The sequence below is a fragment of the Gobio gobio genome, assembly GCF_949357685.1.
Source record: "Gobio gobio genome assembly, chromosome: 15".
Lineage (NCBI taxonomy): Eukaryota > Metazoa > Chordata > Actinopteri > Cypriniformes > Gobionidae > Gobio > Gobio gobio.
This window is the reverse complement of record NC_137108.1, coordinates 29,834,897-29,858,488: the sequence shown is the minus strand read 5'-3', so window position 1 is coordinate 29,858,488 and position 23,592 is coordinate 29,834,897. Positions and strand designations below refer to the sequence as shown.

At 36.9% G+C, this 23,592-nt stretch overlaps 2 protein-coding genes across 3 annotated transcripts in view; one reads left to right on the top strand and one right to left on the bottom strand.

Moving 5' to 3' along the window:
• The window catches only part of invs (inversin), a 41,426-nt gene extending 38,356 nt beyond the window's left edge, over positions 1-3,070 (bottom strand). Inside the window, exons 1-2 of the mRNA XM_079836750.1 lie at positions 2,894-3,070; positions 1,676-1,787 (exon numbers count right to left, since the gene is read on the bottom strand). Coding sequence (XP_079692876.1) covers positions 1,676-1,678 — 3 coding nt within the window. The 5' untranslated portion in view covers positions 1,679-1,787; positions 2,894-3,070. The remainder of the gene's footprint in view (positions 1-1,675; positions 1,788-2,893) is intronic.
• Positions 3,071-3,258: 188 nt separating this feature from the next.
• erp44 (endoplasmic reticulum protein 44) lies at positions 3,259-22,199 on the top strand. 2 transcript variants are annotated; one of them, XM_079837224.1, is made up of 11 exons: positions 3,259-3,399; positions 8,935-9,007; positions 9,163-9,202; positions 10,890-11,005; positions 11,966-12,150; positions 12,300-12,415; positions 15,174-15,348; positions 15,898-16,009; positions 18,497-18,638; positions 19,237-19,339; positions 21,229-22,199. In XM_079837224.1, exons 1-11 carry the CDS (start codon positions 3,343-3,345, stop codon positions 21,334-21,336), a joined length of 1,227 nt encoding a protein of 408 aa, XP_079693350.1. In that variant the 5' UTR covers positions 3,259-3,342; the 3' UTR covers positions 21,337-22,199. The 2 variants fall into 2 exon arrangements, with proteins under 2 accessions (XP_079693350.1, XP_079693351.1); XM_079837225.1 differs by having other exon boundaries at positions 3,269-3,399; positions 21,232-22,198.
• The last annotated feature ends 1,393 nt before the right edge of the window (positions 22,200-23,592 follow it).

Genomic DNA, 23,592 nt, shown 5'->3' with positions numbered 1-23,592 from the left:
AGTGTTTTATGTAATTTCAGGGTTTTCTGTAAAATGAAAAAGGGATATTGCATTTATACCACTGTATATGGGTATATAAAAAAGGTTATTTTCCTCCATTCAGATCCATTTAAATTGTCTTGTCTAAAATCTTGCATACATAATACAGAATTTTTTTTTTTAAATATTTTACCAGTATTTGCTGCAACCTACTGGTAACACCAAAACCATTGTATTAAGACCACTGTATGTGAGTATGGGAGGCTTTTCAATTTGGGTAGGCCAAATCCAGGCGGAAATGGTACCAGAGTAATTTAGAGTAAATAAGTATCTCCAGAAAGTAGACATTCTAAGCTTTCAAATGGTACCACATATGAGGTCAGAGCACCTGCACAGACATAAATTTAAAGTATATACTTGATGATGTCATTCCAGACCCTGATCAGGGTCTGCAGAGTTTAAACAACTGTGTCGGACGATTTTGAAGTTGGAGTTTTTCTGTAAAGGGCGTTTGTATTAGTCTTTGCAAGTTTGCTTGGGGTGGTACTTCCGCCTACGTCTAGCATGACCTTTCCGACGTGATTGCGCAATCCATGGCACAGAGCAGCGCAAAGAGTAATTTAGGTTAAAAAGTATATACATGTTTATTTTTTCTTGAAAATGACAGATGGTTTCACTAGATAAGACCATATTCCTCGTCTGGGATCATGCAGAGCCTCTGAAGCCCTTCAAAGCTCTTTGAAACTGCATTGACTTGGACCTTCAACTCGTTGGCTGCAATTGAAGTACATTATGTGAAGAAAAATCCTGGAATGTTTTCCTAAAAAACGTAATTTCTTTTCGACTGAAGAAAGAAAGACACAAACATCTTGGATGAGATGGGGGTGAGTAAATTATCAGGAAATTTTAATTTTAAAGTGAACTAATCCTTAAATTAAGCACATATTGTACATGTTATCACATTATTTAACACATATATATATATATATATATATATATGCACACATTATATAATTATATATATATAATTTTATATAATTATATATATATATATATATATATATATATATATATATATATATATATATATATATATATATATATATATATATATATATATATATATATATATATATATATATATATATATATATATATATATATATATAATTATATAAAATTATATATATATAATTATATAATGTGTGCATATATATATATATATATATATAATGATAAATATTTCATAACTTATGTGAAGACAATATGTATCTGATTTAGACTTAGAATACCCAAATTACAAATTATAGCTTATAAGTGAAATCTTTTGGTTCTCATAGGACATACCTCATGATAAGTGTATAATTAACAGCTTTTTAATTGCATTCTACATTCACACCTGTTTTTTTACTCTGTGAAATGCATCTTGTTAATGTGACAAAATATTTAAAGAGAGTCATTTATAACTCTTTGATATGACAGAAGAAGTGTGTTGGAAATCTCTAGAGACATTAATGTGTCAGTAATATGCACGCTTTTAATACTCCCACAGTTTATTTTTAGTAAAATTAACAAAACTACTGTTGTCAATAATTATACCACAAATAAAAATAAAAAATGAAAATTTTAAAACTCTTAATACAATACTCATAATCTCTTCTAAATCTCAGCACAGCTCTTGGTTTCTGACTCTTACCATTGTGATGTCCAGGAGGCAGGGGAGGCCTTAGCAGATGTTACCCAGCTAAGTGAAGCCTTGCTGGGCTTGGCATAGCCGCAGGTCCCCCTGGCAGCTCTGATCTAGAGTTCTGCAGGAGAGAGAGAGGATCACTCACACACAGAGCACAAACCACCTGCTCTGACCTACTGTGCCAAACATTACCAGTGCTCAATGCCAAGGCCGACTTACAGGAGTATGTGACATAAAACAACAACACTGGAGCAAGAGTAACACTGGAGTCTTGCAAGAAACTAGTCAACATTGACTTTTTAAATCTTAATTTTTAACTAAAATTTACAGCTAGTTTTATTTTGATTAAAACCAAAAGTCTGTTAAAGCACACAATCAATGAACTAGATGTGTTTGAAATGTATGCAGTAAAACAAAATATATATATAACATGTCAACAATACCAAGAAAATTGCATTGCTCATGTTCTCAGTTGTTTCATTCAACTTTGTCTAAGATATCTCTTAAAACACCTTAGAATAAATAATTAAAGGCAAAAAAAAATTTGATTTGTCATTTTGTCATTTGCTAAAATAAAGTAACAGTATTATGCTTAATCTAGATTATGCAGCTCTAATAATAAACTCTTGGGAGGATTTGTTTTAGTACAGATTGATGGCTTTGGTGCTTGGTTACCTTGGCAAATCTGAGCACAATTAGAGACATTGACATTGTTTAGGACTCTTCTGATACTCTAAATAAGACACTACTAAGTCATTTACTTAATATGCCCTTTAAGAGAAACAATTCAGATGACAGTGATCTGGAAATGTTTTTCTTTCATTTGTATAAAACATTGTATCTTTCGTTTGTTTTTGGTTTTTATAATTATAAGAAACCATAATCCAGGATTTTACAAGCTCATACGCTTTTTCCAAACTAATGCAAACTGTGCCTGAATTGACACTTGACAGTTTGTTTAACAAAAGTCATGTTTATGAATCAGCTGCAGAGCTCACTGAAGTCTTCACTAGCTCTTTGTGTCTAAGCTGCAAATTAAACAATACTTTTAACAAATGCAAACATAGTTACATATCTGCTGTAGTACTTCAACGACAACAAATGACAGTCCATGATTTTTTTTCATAATGTATTAATCTCGCGCTTGAATGTGTTTGCATGTAGCTTGATTGCTAAATATTCGAAAATCCCGTTATACAGCTGGGAAACGATGATGCAACTTACCAGTTTCAAAGTGAAACACAACTAATCTGATATTTCCATCTCTGACTTTAAACATCACAAACGTTTTCAAAGCATTGCAGTGTTTTCGCTGTTTCCGTAATTTTGGGGACTTCAGCCTCGCTGTGGTCAATGATACTCCAAAAACTCTTGAGACCGCAAACACATCTGGGCACGTATGTAAATAAAACTACAAATACCAAGGACCACATTCTCCCCACACAATCCATACTGGGATTGTAGTTTTTTGATAAAACAAAATCTAGTGAGCGCAACCACAATAGCCCCAGCGTGAAACTACATTTCCCATAGTTCTAAGCAAACCCGGAATTCCAGTTCCCGTAGCCCTGGCCGTATGTACTGCCTGTTTCCTGCAGCAGAGGAGAAGGAGGTGGTGTCGAGAGACTGGCAAGATCCAACAACATCGTAACCTCAACCAACACCACTATACAATGAAATTATCATCAATAATTCCCGCTCCCGAACTGCACTACTTCACCCTCCTGCTGGTATGTGTATGAGTAATCGCGCGCTCGTTCAGTAACACACTTCTGGCAGGTTTGCTTGGGATTGTTAGCTCATATAACGTTAGCTATTATCAGGGTTTATGAACTTGGATGTGATGCCCTTGATTTACACTGTTTTTTTAACGGGTTATTATACGAAGGCCTTTAGAATTGGTGCAACGAACGATTTCGACTATGTCAACTCTGAAGCTTGGTCTAATGGCCTATAGTGAATGTAGGCTGGCTACAGAAAGTGCTAGAGACAGCTGGCTAATGTGGCTAACCAGCTATTAGAGTTACCACCGGGCTTGTAGTCATGATGCAGCTGCAAGTATGGGACATTTTAAGAGTTTATAGGCTGCGTGTCAACTATTCCCATTTAATTCACAACCATACGCGTCATTTATAAACATTGCCAACTTATATTGTCATTTAGGATGTCTTCGAGCCATCTAAGGATCACTGAATCATACAAACTTTTATTTTTAGCAGTCTTAAATACAGTGTTGAAAGGGCCAAAGGACATTCGTTCTCATGAGTAGATAATGACGGAAATGGAGAGGTTTTAGATGGGTAAAAGACGTCACTCGCAACGCAAGTTTTGGAACCTTGCAGGGGTTTTAAATGTTAAACGCAACTTGTTCAAATGAACAAGTAATTGAGGTGCTTGCATGCGTCCTGTTCCCATTTATAGTTATAAAGTTTCACAGACAGCGACTGATGTGAACCTGTTTAGGGAAAGGCCTTTAAACAAATGAATTAAGCATTTGAAGTCGTTTTTACTAAAGGAGCCATACAGTATCCAGCTGTCAACACTGATCTTTATAGTCCCAAAGTAAAGAGATGGATATTTTGGGATTCGTTTCATCCGACTTCGCAGTTAAGAAACCGGTTGGTGAACTTCTCTGTTGTGGCCGAATGCTATTGGCTGTCAACCCGGAAGTGACCCGCGCTGCTCCGTTTAGCACAGCATGATGTGAAAGCCGCAGTAGCCTTGCTGCCAATGTAGTTCATTTTACAAGCTGTCAGTTTCGGTATGTATTTTTAGCAGTTAAGAGAAAGGGTCACATTTTCGGTAATAAGTTGTAAAATGTAAATAATTTGTTTTCCTTTGTGAACGTAATATTTATTACCATAGAGCAGAGTTAGTAGCTTTGAGATTGACCTCTAAGCACCTCAGTTTTAATAATCATTTCAATACAATTATTTAAAATGCTTGTAATCCTGACTCATTTGATGTCACAGCACATACTGTTTCAAAACAACTTCATGATAGCAATACATTCAAATACACTTTACATACGTTGTGAAGCATTACAGGTTTGTTTATGATTTTAACCTATTTTATTTTAAGTAATGCTTCCAAGGTTATCACAAGTCATTTTCACAATGTTAGCCAGCTAAGAAACCGAAGCTGCGAGGAAACAGAAGTAGCGAAATATATTTTCTTCCGTATTGTGAAGTACATACGAGTGGATTATAGAAAAGACAAAAAATTAATGGCAGGTACTTTTTTTGAGACTATTGTAATCTGAGCACAGTGTTCATATCTTTAGTTAGGGTATATATATATATATATATATATATATATATATATATATATATATATATGCTAACACTGGTCTCTCACCGAGACACCTGCCCTGTTCTCCACTGTTTCTCCTCACCCAACAACTCAATTTGTCTCCTGATCGTTGTTCTGTCTAATCCTGGCCTGTCCCTAATTGAGTGTCATAATTGTATGGCTGTGGTCTGCCATATGAGTATTAATAAACATTTATAATTTCCTCAATGTCCGAACTGTCATTGCAATCCATTGTTTTCCTATTGCTGAAATTCACCGCACTCCCTCTCGTTACGCCACGTCCGGTTTTGGCATTTTTAGATGCGGAAGTAAAATTTTCTCACAAAAACGACTCCAAAAGCCTTAATAGCTTATTTATAAGTATATTTTATAGAAAATCTAGTTCCTACATTATTTTTCTATACATTGACTCACTGGAGTCTCTAACCTGCAATATGCCCTTTAAACGATGAACACAAGCTTGCAGGTGCAGTTTCAAGTGGATTAAATGATTGGAGAAGTCCTGCATACGCCACCAAAGAGAAGTCTGGTTTCACAATTTTATTAAACATTATGAGGTCAAATAAAAAAATATATATAGTATATTTTTTTTCAGCTGATGAACAATAAAAATAGCCAATCAGTATCTACCCGATTGTTTAGATCTTGAAAGTGGCAGGCGACATAACTGTAACGCATGCTCAATATAAACCAAATATTATATAGAGTGGATGCTAATATAGTTATTATATGTATCATTCTTGGGCCTTAAAGGGATAGTTCACCCAAAAATGAAAATGCTGTCATCATTTACTCACCCTCAAGTTGTTCCAAACCTGTATGAGTTTCTTTGTTCTGCTGAACACAAAAGAAGATAGAGTGAAGAATGTTTGTAACAAAGCAGATAGAGCAACTATTGACAACCATAGTATTTTTTCCCTACTATGGTAGTCAATGGTTGCTCTATCTGCTTTGTTACAAACATTCTTCACTCTATCTTCTTTTGTGTTCAGCAGAACAAAGAAACTCATACAGGTTTGGAACAACTTGAGGGTGAGTAAATGATGACAGCATTTTCATTTTTGGGTGAACTATCCCTTTAACTCTCTCATCAACCCTGGTTATTACCCATAACCTGAGACTGCAGTATAGCATAAAATACTCCGCAGTTCACACTTCACTCCACTCTTATTTTTGTTTATCGGAGTTGAAACTCCCAGTATTAGAGCTGGGAAACTCTGTGATGGATCTCCGTAAGAAACGGACATGCACGGGTGCAAATTTGTTTACCGAAACTACAGCGTATGTTGGGTCTAGCTGTGATTTTGTACTTTGTGATCTGAGCGGTTTAGATCAGCCCATGTGGAGTTGTGTGTTTGTTTTGTTTTCTGTGGCTGTTGTGACAGTTGGAGACTTGAGTTCTCTGAGAGATTAGCCAGTAAATGTAGGCAGTGTTGTTTAGCAGCTGCCTGTTTTGTTTTTTGATGAGGATCACATATGCCTCAGTGTGTGTTTGATATATTAGTCTGAACGGTTCTTTTTGTCTCTAAAAATGGACATATCACAGACATTAAGACAGCCAGTGTGAGGAGGTCTGTATCATCGCATTCAGTCTTGCCGTTTGCAATGTTATTCACTTGCCAAGTAGTCTCTCTGTTTAATCAAGGAGAGGTGAAGATTTCTATCGTAATATCATTATACTTGTCTTCAGGCTCTCTTTGACACAGTCAAACAAGGATGTAGTGAAATGTAGCAACAGCAGACTCATCCAACAGCCAACAACTCTACATTAACATGTAGCATTACCAAACCTGTTCAGTTTCTTTTGGATCGATCACATATGTTAGATAACTAGCCACGATACTTGTCTTCAATGAATTTTGGTTGTGAAATGCTCATTTTATAGTAATAACATATATTTACCAGATTAATAATACCAGCTAATCAGCAAGATTAATGATATCTTCACATGGCTAAAAGGAACGTCTAAAGTCCAAATGAAATTGTTGTTTCATGTTACAGAAAGGCAAGGCTGTCACAATTATGTCAGTTACATTGCAAGAGTAATACACATGCATCTTAAAATGCCATTTATCTACACTGAACTTGGAAACTTAAATATAATGTAACATTCCCTTTTAGTAAACAAATCTTCTGCTAAAATAAACAAATACAGTACCTGTTTGGATACATTTCCAAACAGGAAAGTCTCTTATGCTCACCAAGGATGTATTTATTTTATCAAATACAGTAAAACAGTTATATTGTGAAGTGTTATTACAATTTAAAATAATAGTTTTCTATTTTAATACATTTAAAGATGTGATTTATTTCTGTGATGGCAAAGCAACATTTTCAGCATCATAACTCCAGTCTTTAGTGTCACATGATCCTTCAGAAATCATTCTAATATGCTGATTTGATTATCAAGAAACATTAAAGACAACTTTTAAAAACATTTTTTAAAAAATGGAAGGTTTCAAACTTTTGTCAGGTACTGTATGTATAGAATATTAATTAAATATTCTGAATATAGAAGTACATTATATACTAAAATGATAATCTGTATAATAATAAAAAATGTCATACATTCATTATAATACAAGTTTTATTTTTTTATATATATAAATTTGTACTGAAGATTTAAAGATTTAAAAACCAAACTGGTCTTTGCCCTTATGAAATGTCATGCTCAGAACGCACTACTCCCTGATAGAAAGGCATATAAAATTTAATTTCCTTTTCATATTTTTTATCAATTCTGTATTTTATCAATTCTTTATTTGAGTGGTAGTATGTGATTGTAATTGAAAGTGTGATTAGTTATCTCAAATGACATTTAGATTAGATTGTGGGTTTATCAGTTCACTGTTACTAAGTACAGTCCAGCCTAAATGTACTTTCCCATTAAAGGGGGCTTTTGGGATGGATTATGACAGATATTTAAATACAGGCTGGACTGTTGTTATAAGCACATTTTGCTTCTACTTATTTAGGAATATGGTGAAGCAACAATTTGCATGTTGTTTGCTTGGAGACATCCTGCATTCAAACAGAGCCTAGTGGTGGTGTGCCACAAAAGCTTTAAAAAGTGCCACATTGGTCAGCAAAGATTCACTTTCCATTTCTCAAATAAATTTCACATTAGTGTTAAAAAAAACAACTAACTAAACTTTTTAGTTTTGCCTGGACTGATAGTATTAAATCTGTTTGTCATATAAAGAAACTACTGTCCCAGTCTGACTTTATCCCATGTGTTTTGCTTAATGCTTATTTGTTTTTATTTGTTGTGGCCCATTTGATGTTTTTAGCATAAATAGGTTATCCTTAGTTTCCCATTTCAGTCCTCAATTCTATATTCATTTTATCATCACATCTCATAACAAGCACATATTGTCAACTTTCCTCAGTTACAACTTTTCAAGCTTTTCAATGTGTAATTATTATGTAATATTTATGTCATTGTTTATTTGTTTAAAAATGTTTTAATATGATACCTTTATTATTAGTAAGAAACTTTGCTCTGTTATTTTTGTTCTCTAAATGTTCTGTATTGTTGACTTCTGCAAAAAAAAAATCGAATACGTTTGGGCAAAGTTATGAGGGTAAATTTTGTTGTTAAAAAAGAGGCACGAGTCACAACAGATGTTAACTTTAGTAGATGTTTCTTCTACTTAATTTGAATCGCCTTTTGTTCTTATAATTCAACTTACACTGTTTATTATGTTGCAGTTCCTAAAAAGTTACCATCTACTTGGTTTTTATTTGCCAAAGTCCTATTTTATTCTATTCAGGGCTTTCCTAGACTTCATTTTGGCCCCTGCATGAAAGCCTGTATTTTTCGTATCAGATAGATAATAGATTATGAGTATGACTGTCTGATGATAATGATTTACCACTGGCTCCTTTATGAGCACTGTTAATGTTATTACTCACATGCACTCATGCAAATGAACCATCTCTGTTGTTGTCAGGTAACGGGTCTGTATACTCCTGGACGAGGAGAAATAACCAGTCTGGATGCTGGAAACATCGATGACATCCTTAGTGAGTTTTTTCCTGGTTTATTTGTGTGTTTAAATGAGGCTGTTTTCAATCAGACATTTACGCACCTGTGTCGTGCATGTGGGTGTGAGTTATCCAATCGTGCTTTGTCATTGTAGTAGATCAAATGACATTAAACCACATCTTTCTCTCCACAGACAGTGCAGGGGTGGCTCTAGTCAACTTCTATGCAGACTGGTGAGTGTCTTTCTCAGCTCAAAGCCTCCAGATGTGTGTTTGTCAGAAAGGGTGATTAGAGTTATTGATTTGCTTTGCTTGCTGGACCCCCATATGGGTAGCTGACATTAAATACTTAAAGGGATGAAAAAAAAATGTCATCAATTACTCACCCTCATGTCTTTCCAAACCGTAAAACTTTAGTTCATCTTCAAAACACAAATTAAGATATTTTTAATAAAATATCAGAGATTTATGTCCCTCCATGGGTGCAGGGGTGGCTCTAGTCAAATTGCCCAAGGTTTATTTTTCTCCATTAGGTCACCTGATGGGGTTTTGGTTTCCTTGCCACTGTTGCCTCTGGCTTGGCTTGCTCAGTTGGGGACACTACATTTTTCAACTAAATATCCAAATAAATCTAATTATTAAACTAAATTAACCATATAAACTAAATTACTGATCTAAAGCCCACACTGTCACTATGATAATTGAAATGAACTGATGACATCACCGTTTTCTCCGGAATGGCTATACAGCTGAATAACTGTACATACTTAACACTGTAAAGCTGCTTTGAAACAATCTGCATTGTTAAAAGCGCTATATAAATAAAGTTGACTTGACTTGGCTTGACTTGACTCCAGTATCAGTCCACGCAACTACTACTTTGATGTTTCAAAAAGTTCACACAGAGAGTGTAAAACTAATCCATATCAATTGAGCGGTTTAGTCAAAATTTTATGAAGAGACTGGATCGTTTTATATGATGAACAGATTGAATTTAGGCTTTTATTCACTTATAAACATTGATCAGTGAACATTAACAGAAGATCAACCGAACCAACCGATTCATTTATATTAGTTTTACAACCAGATTTTAAAGGGATAGTTCACCCAAAAATTAAAATTCTCACTATTTACTCGCCCTCAAGCCATCCCCGATGTGTATGACTTTCTTTCTTCAGTTAAACAAAGGAAAATAATCTATTTCTGTGAGTCCAAATAATACCAATGAATGGATGTCACTCAGTTGACCCTTGAAAAACTACACACAGCGATAGTGACAGTACTCCATAACCCCAATGGATAAATCAATTGTCTTCTGAAGTTAAACTATAAGTGTGTGTAAGAAAAATACTAATGTTTTAATATTTTACATATTAACCAGTGCTTCCAGTCTAATAACGAGAATAATGTCATTCATTTGAGGGACCCAAACACGTGACATAAATGCGTTGTATAGTTGGCGAAGTGGTAGTCCTCTGTGCTTCTGCATTACTTTTTGCACAAACGTAACGCACTTAGGTTAATGTCAAGCTGACCTTGTGAACTTACTGTGTGTGATTTTTCAAGCATCAATTCACCCATTCACTTGCATAATATGGACTCGCAGATATTGATTATTTTTCAAAAAATCTTTATCTATCTGAAGAAAGAAAGTCATATACATTGGGGATGGCATGAGGGTAAGTAAATGATGAGACCATTGTCAAAAAAAACCATTTATGGGGACCCATCCCTTTAAATAAGTTGACATGTCCTGATGATAATGATATTATAAAAAGCATATTGTACAGCTTATTACACAGACCTGAAATGGTCAAACTTTTTTATCTGCTTAGAAACAATAAACTAGCACAGGCATCTCATACTCTAAAGTATCTGTATCCTGTTCTCAGGTCATTTTATTTGTATGCATTTTCCGCAGGTGTCGTTTCAGTCAGATGCTCCACCCTATTTTTGAGGAGTCGTCGAATATAGTGCGGGAGGAATATCCAGATGCTACACAGGTGGTGTTTGCCCGGGTGGACTGTGACCAGCACTGTGAGTTTATATACATACACACACACACACACACACACACACACGTTGGTTTAGCCTTTGAGATAAAGCAAATTAAACAGAATTATTGATGTCTTGTAAAGTGTTTGATGGTTTAATGACAAAACTGCATCTTCTGTGAAGTCAAGGCGGCTCAAAGACACCCCACAGCGTGGGTGTGTGTGAGCGAGAGAGACCGCGCATGACTGATTTCAGCCGATCGGCTTTGGAGTATTTACCCCCCACATTGGTTGACTTTCATTTCTCTGCCCCTCCCCCTTCTTGCCTTCTCTCTTTCTCTGTTCTCTACTTTCTTTAATTCTTTCCCTTTTTCTCTCTCTTTAACCCTTTTTCTGTCTCTATACTTTGACTTGAGACCATCTTTCAGTTTAAAACGAGCCTATCCCTGACCTCTGACATTTCGATTTTTCCCTCTCGTAACCTATAAAGCTAAATATTCATAGACTGGCACATATTTTGTTCTTCAAAAGCAGAGCATCTGGAAGGTTAAAGTGTTCTTCTACACGTGGGTCCTTAAACTCACCCTTCTATGAATTGCAAGCCAAACAGAAATCAGTGTGACCGAAAAAGTCATGTAATCTCATTCTGTTGGTTTTCATTGATTTAAACACACCTTTTAGATGTTCACCTTCAGGTATCTACAGTACCTGTTTTTTTTAAATGTTTTTGAAAGAAGTCTCTTATGCTCACCAATGATGTATTTAAAAATGTAATTTATTCCTGTGATGGCAAAGCTGAATGTATAATGTTACAAAATAGTTTTTTTTTAAATCTCAAATAAATGTTTATTTGTTTCCACGAAAAATATTAAGCTAAATATTATTTTCAAAATTGATAAAAATAAGAAATGTTTCTTGAGCAACAAATTAGAATGATTTCTGAATGATCATGTGACACTGAATGCTGGAGTAATGGCTGCTGTTTTTATGTTTCTCCCAATAGCTGATATAGCCCAGCGCTACAGGATAAGCAAATACCCCACACTCAAACTGTTCAGAAATGGGATGATGATGAAGCGAGAGTACAGAGGTCAAAGGTCAGTAACCGCCATCGCTGATTTCATCCGCCAGCAGAAAGTGGATCCAATCAAAGAGATAGAAAATCTGGAGGAAATCAGCACTGTAGATGTGAGTGTTTCAAAATCACTATACTATACAATTTAATATCTGTGGCACATGTTAAGTCTAGCGAAATGCTTTTCAGGTTTAGCATCTGAGATTGATGTGGAGTCTGGATTTCCTTGCTGTGTCATCTTACTTTCCTTCCTCTCTTTCAGAGGAGTAGACGCACCATCATTGGTTACTTTGAGAAAAAAGACTGTGACAATTACCGTACTTATGAGAAAGTGGCCAACATCCTGAGAGATGACTGTGTTTTCCTGGCAGCTTTTGGGTAGGAAAAGCACTTAAGATACTTAAAGTCTCACCCTATCTGCTTTGTAAATGCATGTATTGATCTTATTGTGAACGATTTAGCCATGCATATGTTTCTAAAAAAAACATTATTAAATCTCCAATAAACATTATTAAATCTCCAATCATTTAGTCTGTGTAAGCCCTGCCACTTTCTTACGGTGCGTTCACACCGGACGCGATTCGAATGAGGCGGCGAGATTCGCGCGATTGAGTCGGCGCGATTGAGTCGGCGCGAATTGAACGTTCAAAGTCAGTGCTAGTAGGCTAACGTTACAACGGCAACGTAAAGTTATAGCCTAAAAATATAAAGTAATGAAACTTCTCTTTGCCTTCAGTCTAAACGATTTGCCATGGAACAAATTATAGATCCATGAGACCAAAGATCGGCTGTTACAAGACGAATTATAGCTCGAGACACACCACAGAGACATCAGAGCCAGCGGCAGACGGCAGAAGGACTGGCCGAGGAAAAGTTGCCCTCGCCGGCTTTGACGAGCGCTGAGCGCCGCTGTCCGCTGGAGCTCACAACTCCGAAAACGCCAGATAAAATGTTCAAATAGCCACTCTTTATATAAATAAACCACATATTTGAGCTTTAAACAACTACATTATCGACTGAAAAAGTCTTAAAACTACGTTTTGTCACACATTAACAGTAGATTTTAACAAAAAAAAGACGTGTAAACACAGCCCATGTCAGCCATTTCTCAAAGCAGTCCTTCCAGAAAAATGCGGCTTTTTTTTGTGATTGTTGCGGGCAAAAATCCATGATTATGCGGCACGTTTTCTTAAAAAATGCGATGAAAAATGCGGGATATTTATGCAATTTTATGCGATAAAATTGCGGGAACTTGCAAAAACTGCGGTTTGATGAGAAAGAGAAAAAAAGCACTACATCACAGAAAGTGCTGGAATATTTAAGTTCTCATCTTGTTTTATTGAAGACCTTAATAATGGCTCAAATTTACAAAACATTTAGTCAATCAAGTTCTGTAGCTTTACAAAAGGAATATGCTACAACTTCTGAAAAAATTTATAAATAACTTCCTGTTTTACAGATGTTGCTATACAAAACAGACATTTGAGTGCTTCCAATGCACAAAGTGCAATCTCTTAAAGGGTTAGTTCACCTAAAAATGAAAATTCTGTCATTAATAACTTCCCTTTATGTTGTTGGACACAAATTAAGATATTTTAGTTGAATTCCGATGGCTCAGAAAGGCCTCCATTGGCACAATGTACACTCTCAAGACCCATAAAAGGTAGCCTACTAAAGACGTCGTTACAAAGTCCATCTCACTACAGTGGTTCTACAATAACTTTATGAAGCGACGATAATAGTTATTGTGTGCAAAAAAAACTAAATAACGACTTATATAGTGATGACTGATTTCAAAACACAGCATCATGATGCTATGAATCATCGAGTCGATTCATGATTCGGATCGCGTGTCAAACTGCTGAAATACGTGACTTTGGCGATCCAACCCGCTGAATCGACTCATTGATTCATAATGCTTCAAACCGCTGAATCGACTCATTGATTCATAACGCTTCAAACCGCTGAATCAACTCATTGATTCATAACGCTTCAAACCGCTGAATCGACTCATTGATTCATAACGCTTCAAACCGCTGAATCGACTCATTGATTCATAACGCTTCAAAGCTGTGTTTTGAAATCAGTCAGCACACAGGGAAACTGCTTTGCTCTTTTGCTGTTATTTTTGTTGGCCAATGGGAGTTTGTGCTTCATCATGGTTTCACCGGTATCTATGGTTTCTCCACGGGGTTTGAAGCTCTTCGATGACGTTCGCGTCGGGTAATCACGTCACTTCAAAACGTTCCCATGGCAATAGGCGGAAATGGCGGCTCTTGTGTGAAGTAAACGAAAATTGTTCAACTTTCTGCTAATATATATGACTTTTTTTGCAACGAAAATGCGGGGATTATGAAATCATGATAGCCCCGCATATTTTGCACGCGGAAATAGGCAATTTATGCGGCGAAAGTGCGGCGTATTTGAAAAAATGCGGCCCCCGCATGAATATGCGGACTTTGGCTGATTATGCGTTAAATCACGCGCTCGCATAATCGCGTTTTTCTGGAGGGACTGTCAAAGAGACGAGCCGGCTGGCAGAAGCCCCGCCCATGACGTTAATTCGCGTCTGTTGTGCAGTGAATGTCACGCGCGAATTTCACGCGCGATTGAAGCGAGTAAACTCAAAATGTTCAAGCGTCCACCTTCGCGCGAATCGCGTCCGGTGTGAACACCACATTACAATCAACTGCAATCTTTCATTCAGATCTGCCTCTGTCCTATCAACAACTAATTGATAGAAGTTCACCCAAAGATGAAAATTCTGTCAATTACTCACCCTCATGTCATATCAAACCTGCATACTGTTATTTTTTTCAGTGAAACATTGAAATAACGTTTTTTTAAATAATCTTAACTCAGCTCTTTTCCACACAACTGTACAGTTGTGGCCAAATGGCTTCAGAAGAAGCACAAATCATATTGGACTACTTTTATGATTTCTTTTATGATTTAGTCCATGGTGTTAAGTATGAACAGAAAAAATCAAATGGGCTCGAAACGATGAGTATTGTAGGTTAGTAAATAATGACAGAATTTAAATTTTGGGTGAACTATTAGTCAACTCAGTCCATTACCTTCATTTAAAATTTCTTACATCAGTCTCATTCTTACTATACCTCTTATTTTTTTTCAGGGAAATTTCAAAGCCTGAGCGGTTCAGTGGTGATAATATTATTTATAAGCCAATGGGAGAGAATGCTCCTGACATGGTCTACATGGGCTCGCTCACAAATTTTGACCTCGGCTATGCCTGGACACAGGACAAGTGTGTGCCGCTAGTCCGAGAAATCACATTTGAAAATGGAGAGGTATGATTTCCTTTCTCGAAATATCTTTTTTTGTATGTGTATATGAACTATCACATGTACTTTCTTTCCATTTTGTCCGTATTATTTGTGAACATCTAACAGTTCCGCCGAACAACCAATTACTAATTTGCATAAGAAAAGTCCCCTCCCCCTCAGTGTACTTTTCCCACACTCAAGCTCATCTGAGTGTGTACGTTTCAAGTGTGTTTGTGTTTTAAAGACGTCCGCATGCCATGTCCTTTAGTAGGTTTGGTTTTTTTTCTTTGATTTTCTTGACCGCATGTTTTGAATATCTTTAGTCTCTGTTGCTTGGTGATATGGCAGATTCTCCACAATCTATTCCAGTGACCCACCTCTGCTCGGCTGCACTTCACCCAGCCATCCTACACACTCTCAAAACCTATTATATAGCATTTAGTTCCAAGCCCCGCATCAGTACTACCAATGGTGCTAATGTTTTGTATAATTTCACTGGGACTTTTCACTGTTTGTATCACTCTGCTTATCTGTTTGACTAAGATTAGAATGTGTGTTTTTGTGTGTGTGAAGGAATTGACGGAAGAGGGCATCCCATTCCTGATCCTCTTCCATCTGAAGGATGACACAGAGAGTCTGGAGAAATTTCAGCAAGAAGTGGCTCGCCAGCTTATCAGTGAAAAAGGTATGGACGGGCCAGACGGGGTCAGGGTCATTTTTCATAATCCATTGGTTGGATATCACTCACGTGTATAGTATAGGAATGCAAACTGCTGTTTTGAATCCAAAAATAGGTAATTTGTGTGGATCCGATAAGTTTCATTTTTACAATGTGAAAAAAAATATTTATTATTATGGTAACACTTTATTTTAGGGTTCAATTCTCACTATTAACTAGTTACTTATTAGCATGTATATTACTAGGATATTGGCTGTTTATTAGTACTTATAAAGCACATATTTATGCTTAACTTAAACGCTACAAAGACTACCATACTAACTATTAATAAGCAGTAAATTAGGAGTTTAATGAGGCAAAAGTCATAGTTAGTAGTGAATGTGTTTACCATACTAAAGTGTTACCATTATTATTATCAGGGTGTGATTTTGCAAAGAAGAAAAAACTGAGTTGGTGGGTGGGTGTTGAGAATTTTTTTTTTTCTCCTTTAAAATTAAATCACAAACAACAGTGATATATAGACTATTTTTGGCAGCTGTTATTAAAAAAAAAATTCAGATTTAGCCTTGAGCTTTGAAGTATTAAATAGATTAGATAGCTGTGATATTTGACCACTATTTACAATGATGGTAATAATTCTAAATTCCTGATAGGAATTCAAAATCAATTGTTGTTGATATTTTGAATAGAATAACGAGACACAAACCTGTACATATTCAATCGCGTTTGCTCACATTTATTTTTGATCACAGGGCTTCGAGACATAACATAGGATGCAAACTTTTAGTCCGCACATTTGGACAGTGCGCACATTTCGAAAAAGTTCTTAAGTCAAGAGCAGCGGGTAATTTTCTGTTACCTTTTGGCATAATTGTGTGTTATGCGTGAATAGTGAACACTTTTCTTCTGTCTTTCTGAGCATTGTGTGTGTGTCTCATAGACAAGACATTCACAGACAGTGTGTTCTCTTGATTTGTCGCGTTTGAATTGTTTAAAAGCATTTGCATGAATAAGAGCATAATCAATATAACGCTAACCCAAAAGTTCACCCAAAAATAAAAATTGTCATTTACTCGCCCTCAAGTTATTCCAAACCTGTATGCATTTCTTTCTTCTGCTGAACACAAAGGAAGATATTTGGAAGAATGTTTGTAACATGCAGATCTCGACCGCCATTGACTATCATAAGCAAATTACCCTGAGCAATTTGTACCAGGAACTTTTTTTACAGGAACTTTTCTTCCCCCAGACCTGCTACTGTCTGCGTTTCCACTGTGGCCTAAAGTACCGTGAAGATTAGGCAAATTAGTCCGGTGACGGATGACTGCGCGCGACTGAGATTCAAGCTGTGCTGCTTTTGCTGATTATGTATTGGTTTACTAAAGAGGTAATTAACAAAACTGCGGAAAAGAGAAGAGCACTGATACTAAAGCGTATTCTGAAAGCTCGTAAAGCTAGATTTAAAATAAGACAACGCATGTTATTATCAGCTATTACGGACATTGACAGTGAGATGGCTCAGACGAAAGCGCGCAATCAGACAGAAAGAGCAAGACTGATATTTGCTGAACGCAGAATGGTCCTCGCAAAAGACTTTTTAAAAATGCCGGTTGAAATAAAATGCTGCATGAGCTCAACCAATCAGCATGTTCAGCGCCCAAGTCCCACCACCGAAAGTTCCTGAAATTACTACCTCGCAAGCAGGGACTTTCGGAGGGGGAGATTTTTACCCGGAACTTCATTTAGACCCTCGTTCCTGCGGTCGAAACACCCCAAAAGTTCCTAGTTCCTGGGAAAAGTTCCTGCGGTGGAAACATGGCTAAAGTATTTTTTCTCACCATGGTAGTCAATGGCTTCCGAGATCATCTTTGTGTTCAGCAGAAGAAAGAAATTCATACAGGTTTGGAATAACTTGAGGGTGAGTAAATGATGACAGAATTGTCATTTTTTTTGGCAAACTATTCCTTTAATCGCATTAAATATTGTTAACATTTAAACTAAAAAAACAACTTTTTACGCATGGATTGGTCTGAACGGATAAATCCTATTTGGACATTTGTGTTGGTGTGAACAGGCCTTTAGACATAGCATTGAGTTCAGGTCTGCCTTTCTCAAAAGCATTATAAGCCTAAGTAGATCATAGACCAGTGGCACCAATGGTATCTATGATCAATGGTATCTATGATCTACTTAGGCTTACAATGCTTTTGGGAAATGCAGCCCTAGAATGGTTCAACGTTTAAAAATGTTTCAAGCTGTGTTCCATTCTATTGTGCTTTGTCTAGCTGTTTTTGAACGCGAGAACACATTCAATGTGATCACCTAATCTAATCAGGGCCTAATTGACTAATCAGTAAGTCGTTCAGATAACCGTCCCACCAACTTGTCAGTTTTGCACAACCCTAATCCAAATGTACTTTTGAGGGCCAAAAATGCTGTTTAGATCAGCTCACAAGGTTTTGAAGCTCTAAATTGATTCTCTCTCTCTCGCAGGTTCTATAAATTTTCTTCATGCAGATTGCGATAAGTTCCGGCACCCTCTACTGCACATTCAGAAGACCCCCGCTGACTGCCCTGTAATTGCCATCGATAGTTTCCGCCACATGTATGTCTTCCCAGAGTTCAGCGACCTTGCGTAAGTATTGCGCTTGTCCGTGTGTCTTTTAATGCAGAGATTATTTCAGCCTCCTCCCTGCAGGTTATCTCTTGTTCCAGACACCTAGCAATTAAACGATGATTATAGACTTGGCCCCACAGCAGCACACACTCAAAAAGACAGCGATAGAGCTTCTTTGGGCTTCATCTCTCAGCCAGTTAGGCCAATTAATTTAGCGGCTCCTGACTGATAGCTGTAATGTGTGTGAACGTAGTTGCTTAGTTTTCATAGGTTTATAACTATGTTATTACAACATCATAACTATTTATGACACCAGAGGCCGTATGACAGAAAGCATCATAATTCAGCGCATGCCTTATTTTATTAAGCACTCTGCATATCCTATTATCCAATAAGGGCCTTATCAGCCTGCCTCCCATCAGTCTTTGATACAGCTGATTGTCCAGGGGGTCCGTGGAGTCTGGGGCAGCACAGTTGATGCCATTATCTTGTTAAAATGCTGTGGTTTTGGAGACTGTCGGTCCTCTCAGGGTCTTATCACTCATTAAATCATGATGCTGCTTGTGTTGTTGTTTGTTTTTTGGACTGTTTTCTGATGCCTTGTGTGTATGAACAGGTTTCCAGGAAAGCTGAGGCAGTTTGTATTGGACCTGCACTCAGGAAAGTTGCACAGAGAGTTCCATCACGGCCCAGACCCCACTGACAGCACTCCAGGACAGGTCAGAGTTCACCACAGCTGATTTACAGGGGTTTGAGTTGGGTTTGCCATATGTTTTTTTTTTTTTTTTTAGGCTTTTACTAGGAATGGGCGGAACTTGGATGTGAGGGTAGTGATTGATCATGCAAACAAAATACCCCCCCCTCCCCCCAAAAACATTTACTACGTATCCAAATTCTTGTTTAGTCATGTTTTTTCCAAATTCAATACTAATTATATTTAAATTCCTTTCCATAGACACAATATTTTACGCTTTTTTTGGTACTATTTTTTTCCCCGCCACCCATACATTAATAAACTTTTTTTTTTTATTGTATTATTATTTATTATTAACATTTTCAGCAAAACGTTACATTCTGGCAGCAAAAGCGCATATACTGTATATAGCATCGCATGTCAGCCAACACCTGGGACAGGTTGGAGAACGTTTGCTCTGGACATATTCTGTCTTACAAACACCTGGACATTGAGATATATTTTTAAAAGTCAAACTAATTGCCACGCCCTCTTAAACACAATGCAACTAATGTTCTGTGGAATATTCAGGTAAACAAATTGACGAATACGCCCATCCCTAGGTTTGTACTAGATTCCATTCAGAATCCGTGTATAATTTGTTCAGTTGTTTTTTTATTTAATATTGAAAGTAGAAAAATGAGAAGATTTCGGCTTGATTTTTCGTTCAGAGGTAGAAAAATGAATAAACAGTTTGAATATTCGATTTCTACACTTGGCTGGGAATTATACGCCCCTTTCTGCTGATTGGTCAGCCGAAGATCAAACTATTCCATCATCGGTTCTTCCTCAGTTCCGCACAGCAGAATAATAGTCCTGCGCTGCTACAGCTGTACGGATTCTTAATGCGTTTATTGCAACTACATTTCATATTTTTCTCATCAAACAACAAGACTAATGAATGGGTCGACACAACCCGTCCCGAAGCAGAATTTGTTTTCAGGCAGATGCAAAGATACTTAATAGAAACTAGAAATGAGCATGAAAAGTAAAAATTATTTTTTTATTTTTTTTAAACCTGACCTCGGAGAATTGTTTACTTTATCCATGCAATGTTCTCACCTTTTTACCCCTCACCCGTTTGCATCCCTGCTAATGGCAAAGCTGAATTTTCAGCAACCATTATTGCTATGGTTCTCAGGAAACAATTCTCATTGTCACTGTATTGAAACGCTGATGCTTAATTTATTACTTATTTATAACTTAATTACTTATTTTTGATGACGAATAGAACGTTCAAAAGAACATTTTGAAATATTTTTAACAATGTAAAGGTCTTTACTATCACTTTTGATCAATTTAATGCATCCTTGCTGAATAAAAGTATTAATTTCTTAAATACTTACTGACTCCAAACTTTTGAATGGTAATGTAAAACTGCACTTTATATCAGTATCATTGCTTGTAATTTCGCATTTCCTTTGTTAACAAATTACAGATTGTATATAACAGCTCATCATTATCCCGTGTTAGTTAATCAGCTTCTCTGTTTGGCTTGTGCATATTGAAGTGACATTTGCTGAAAATCAGTGTTGTCCAATTTTGCGCTGATTAAAGTGCTCCATTATGACGGGCACTTTTACTCAGGTTGTGAGTTCAGCACACTTCCTGGTCAAAATCTCTGAAAAGAATGTGTTCATCTAGACTAATTGATGCAGGCGTACATTAATTAAGACTATGACCGAATGAAATGTGCGTGCTGACATTTGAGTGCGTGCGCAGCAGAATGACCCCGGTGACCTCTGTGCAGAGCGATCTGCTGACAGGAACACATCCATCTATCTGTGGTCCGGGTATAATGACTGTGTGAACAGTCGCTTTACAGATCCAGGTGATTTGTGGTTGTTTATTTGCCTGTCTGTGTGTGTATTCCAGCAGGAGGAGAATGGAGAGGTGGCCAGTAATCCCCCAGATAGTTCGTTCCAGAAATTGGCCCCCAGTGAAACGCGTTACACCATCCTCAGGGACCGGGACGAGCTGTGATGTCACAACTGCATTGAGACCCAACCCAGAACCCAACAGTCAGCTGGTGCCAACCTGGCACTGCCGCTGCCTGTGCAACGTCTATTTTCATAATTTTTATTTTTAGATAAAAAAAAAGTGAGAAGGTGAACCCCTGAGCTTTTTTGGGGGTGCGGAATGAAGAGCGTTTTTACATTTGTTTTTGGAGCTTGTAAATATGTTTGTGCTCTGTGGGTCTTGTCTAAATTAAAAATTATCCCCCCGTCCCCTTTTTTTTTTTTTTTTTTTAAACTTTTTTGTCTACCCAAGTCCCCTTTTTTGTTGGAAAACATTGGTACATTGGTTGTCCTCTGTTGGGAACGCACATTGAGTTTATTATGGATCTTAAATGCGGGCAAGTGGAATCATGGAAAAATGTAGTCCAAGAAGAAGAACAAACCTGCAGTCAACCTGTGGCGTTTCACTCCAGTCCTCAACAGAGTGTGTGTGTGTGTGTGTGTGTGAGAGAGAGAGAGAGAGAGAGAGAGAGAGAGAGAGAGACAGACAGACAGACAGACAGACAGACAGACAGACAGACAGACAGACAGACAGACAGACAGACAGACAGACAGAGAGAGAGAGAGTTATAGCACATGTATGTTACATGTGTTTATTAGTCTGTATTCATATGTACTGTACCGTTCCAGACTTGTTAAAATTCACGCTCGCTGAGATCCAGACTGGCTAGTCTCATATCATCCCATTCCATCAAGGGGAGTGGTTAGGGGTGGGGTTTTGTGGGGGTTGGGTTTAGAAGGGTGAGGATTATTTGTAAATCTGTCATCTCAAAGGGGACAAGGAAACCAAAAAAAGAAAAGTAAATTAAAAAACATTTTACAAGATTCTACTTTGTCTGTTTCATTCAATTATAATTCACTTTTTTCTACTTTTGCACTTACTTTTGGTCACATCTGTACTTTAAAAGATATTTCATAAAAGGTAAAACGTTAGTAGGTAATAGTTGTCTTTAAAAAGCAAATTAGATTTTATTTAAAAAACAATCCCAACCAAAATTACAGTAAGTATACAAGGCTCTTCCTGTGTTACATCACTGTCAATAAAATAGGACTTTTCACACTTAAAATATTTGTAAATCCTGGCTTGTCTTGTTGGACATTGTTCATCCGTTTTTACCTGGGGTTAACAATCAATTCTGGCCTGACATTTGGCACCACAACACAGGTTCCACCTTACCAAGTGTCGAGGTGTCCATGAGCAAGACACCTAACCCCAGCTGCTCCCGATGAGCTGGATGGCGCCTTGCATGGCTGACACCGCCGTTGCTGTATGAATGGGTGATTGTGAGGCAATATGTAAAGCGCTTTGGTGGCCATGGCGGGTCCGTTGAAAGCGATATATAAATGCAGTCCATTTACCAATCCATTTAACACCGCAAAAGCAGTGCAAACTGCTCCGAAGCAGGTTTTAATAACTCCAGGTAAAAAAGTGTTGCTAGCCCTGGTAAAAGTTCTTTCACCTGTGGCCTGTTGCACAAAGCTGGTTTCAGTTGCTACCCTGGTAAGTTCGAGATTAGTTTGAGCAAACTCTGGTTTTTCGGGCTCAAGAAGGTTGATTGGTTTTTAGCAGTGTTCATCACCATAGTAACTTGTATTACACGGCTAACCTGTTCTGGAGCAGGTTTTATTCTGGGTTCGCGATCGCAAACCAATCAGCTGCAAGTAAACATGCAATAAAGCCACATCGCCTGTATCTCTTGTTCCAAATTAAAGCAGTTTATAGTGAAAAGACAAAATTGCTCATCTTTTGGTGCTAATTATTTATATTTATTTATATTCTATGAATTATAATTACTTTTAATTGATATAGTATATTCATATAATTATATTAATTGACAAGTAGCCTAATATTAATATAATACATGCATTTATAATTCTTTTAAACAACATGTAGCCTATTCATTTGAGCTCTTTGTGAACCTATAATCAGGCATTTTTCTTTGATTCACATTCAAGAAAGAAAGTCATACATGTTTGGAATGACATGAAGGTGAGTAAATAATGACAGAATTTTCATGTTTGGGTGTACTCACGCTTTAAAGGTGCTTGACCTATTGTGCGTTTTAATCCAAATGCTCTATCCTCATGATCTAATACTGTAAACTGGGGAGAAATGGCAATCTACCGCCGCTTCAATATAATTATGTATATACACTCACCTAAAGGATTATTAGGAGAACCTGTTCAATTTCTCATTAATGCAATTATCTAATCAACCAAT

Bases quoted from the DNA above. Each gene is read 5' to 3' on its own strand.
- erp44 (XM_079837224.1), top strand. From the start codon at position 3,343: ATGAAATTATCATCAATAATTCCCGCTCCCGAACTGCACTACTTCACC. The intron at 12,416-15,173 runs GTAGGAAAAGCA...ATTTTTTTTCAG, and splicing joins GTTTTCCTGGCAGCTTTTGG to GGAAATTTCAAAGCCTGAGC. The intron at 18,639-19,236 runs GTAAGTATTGCG...GTGTATGAACAG, and splicing joins CCAGAGTTCAGCGACCTTGC to GTTTCCAGGAAAGCTGAGGC.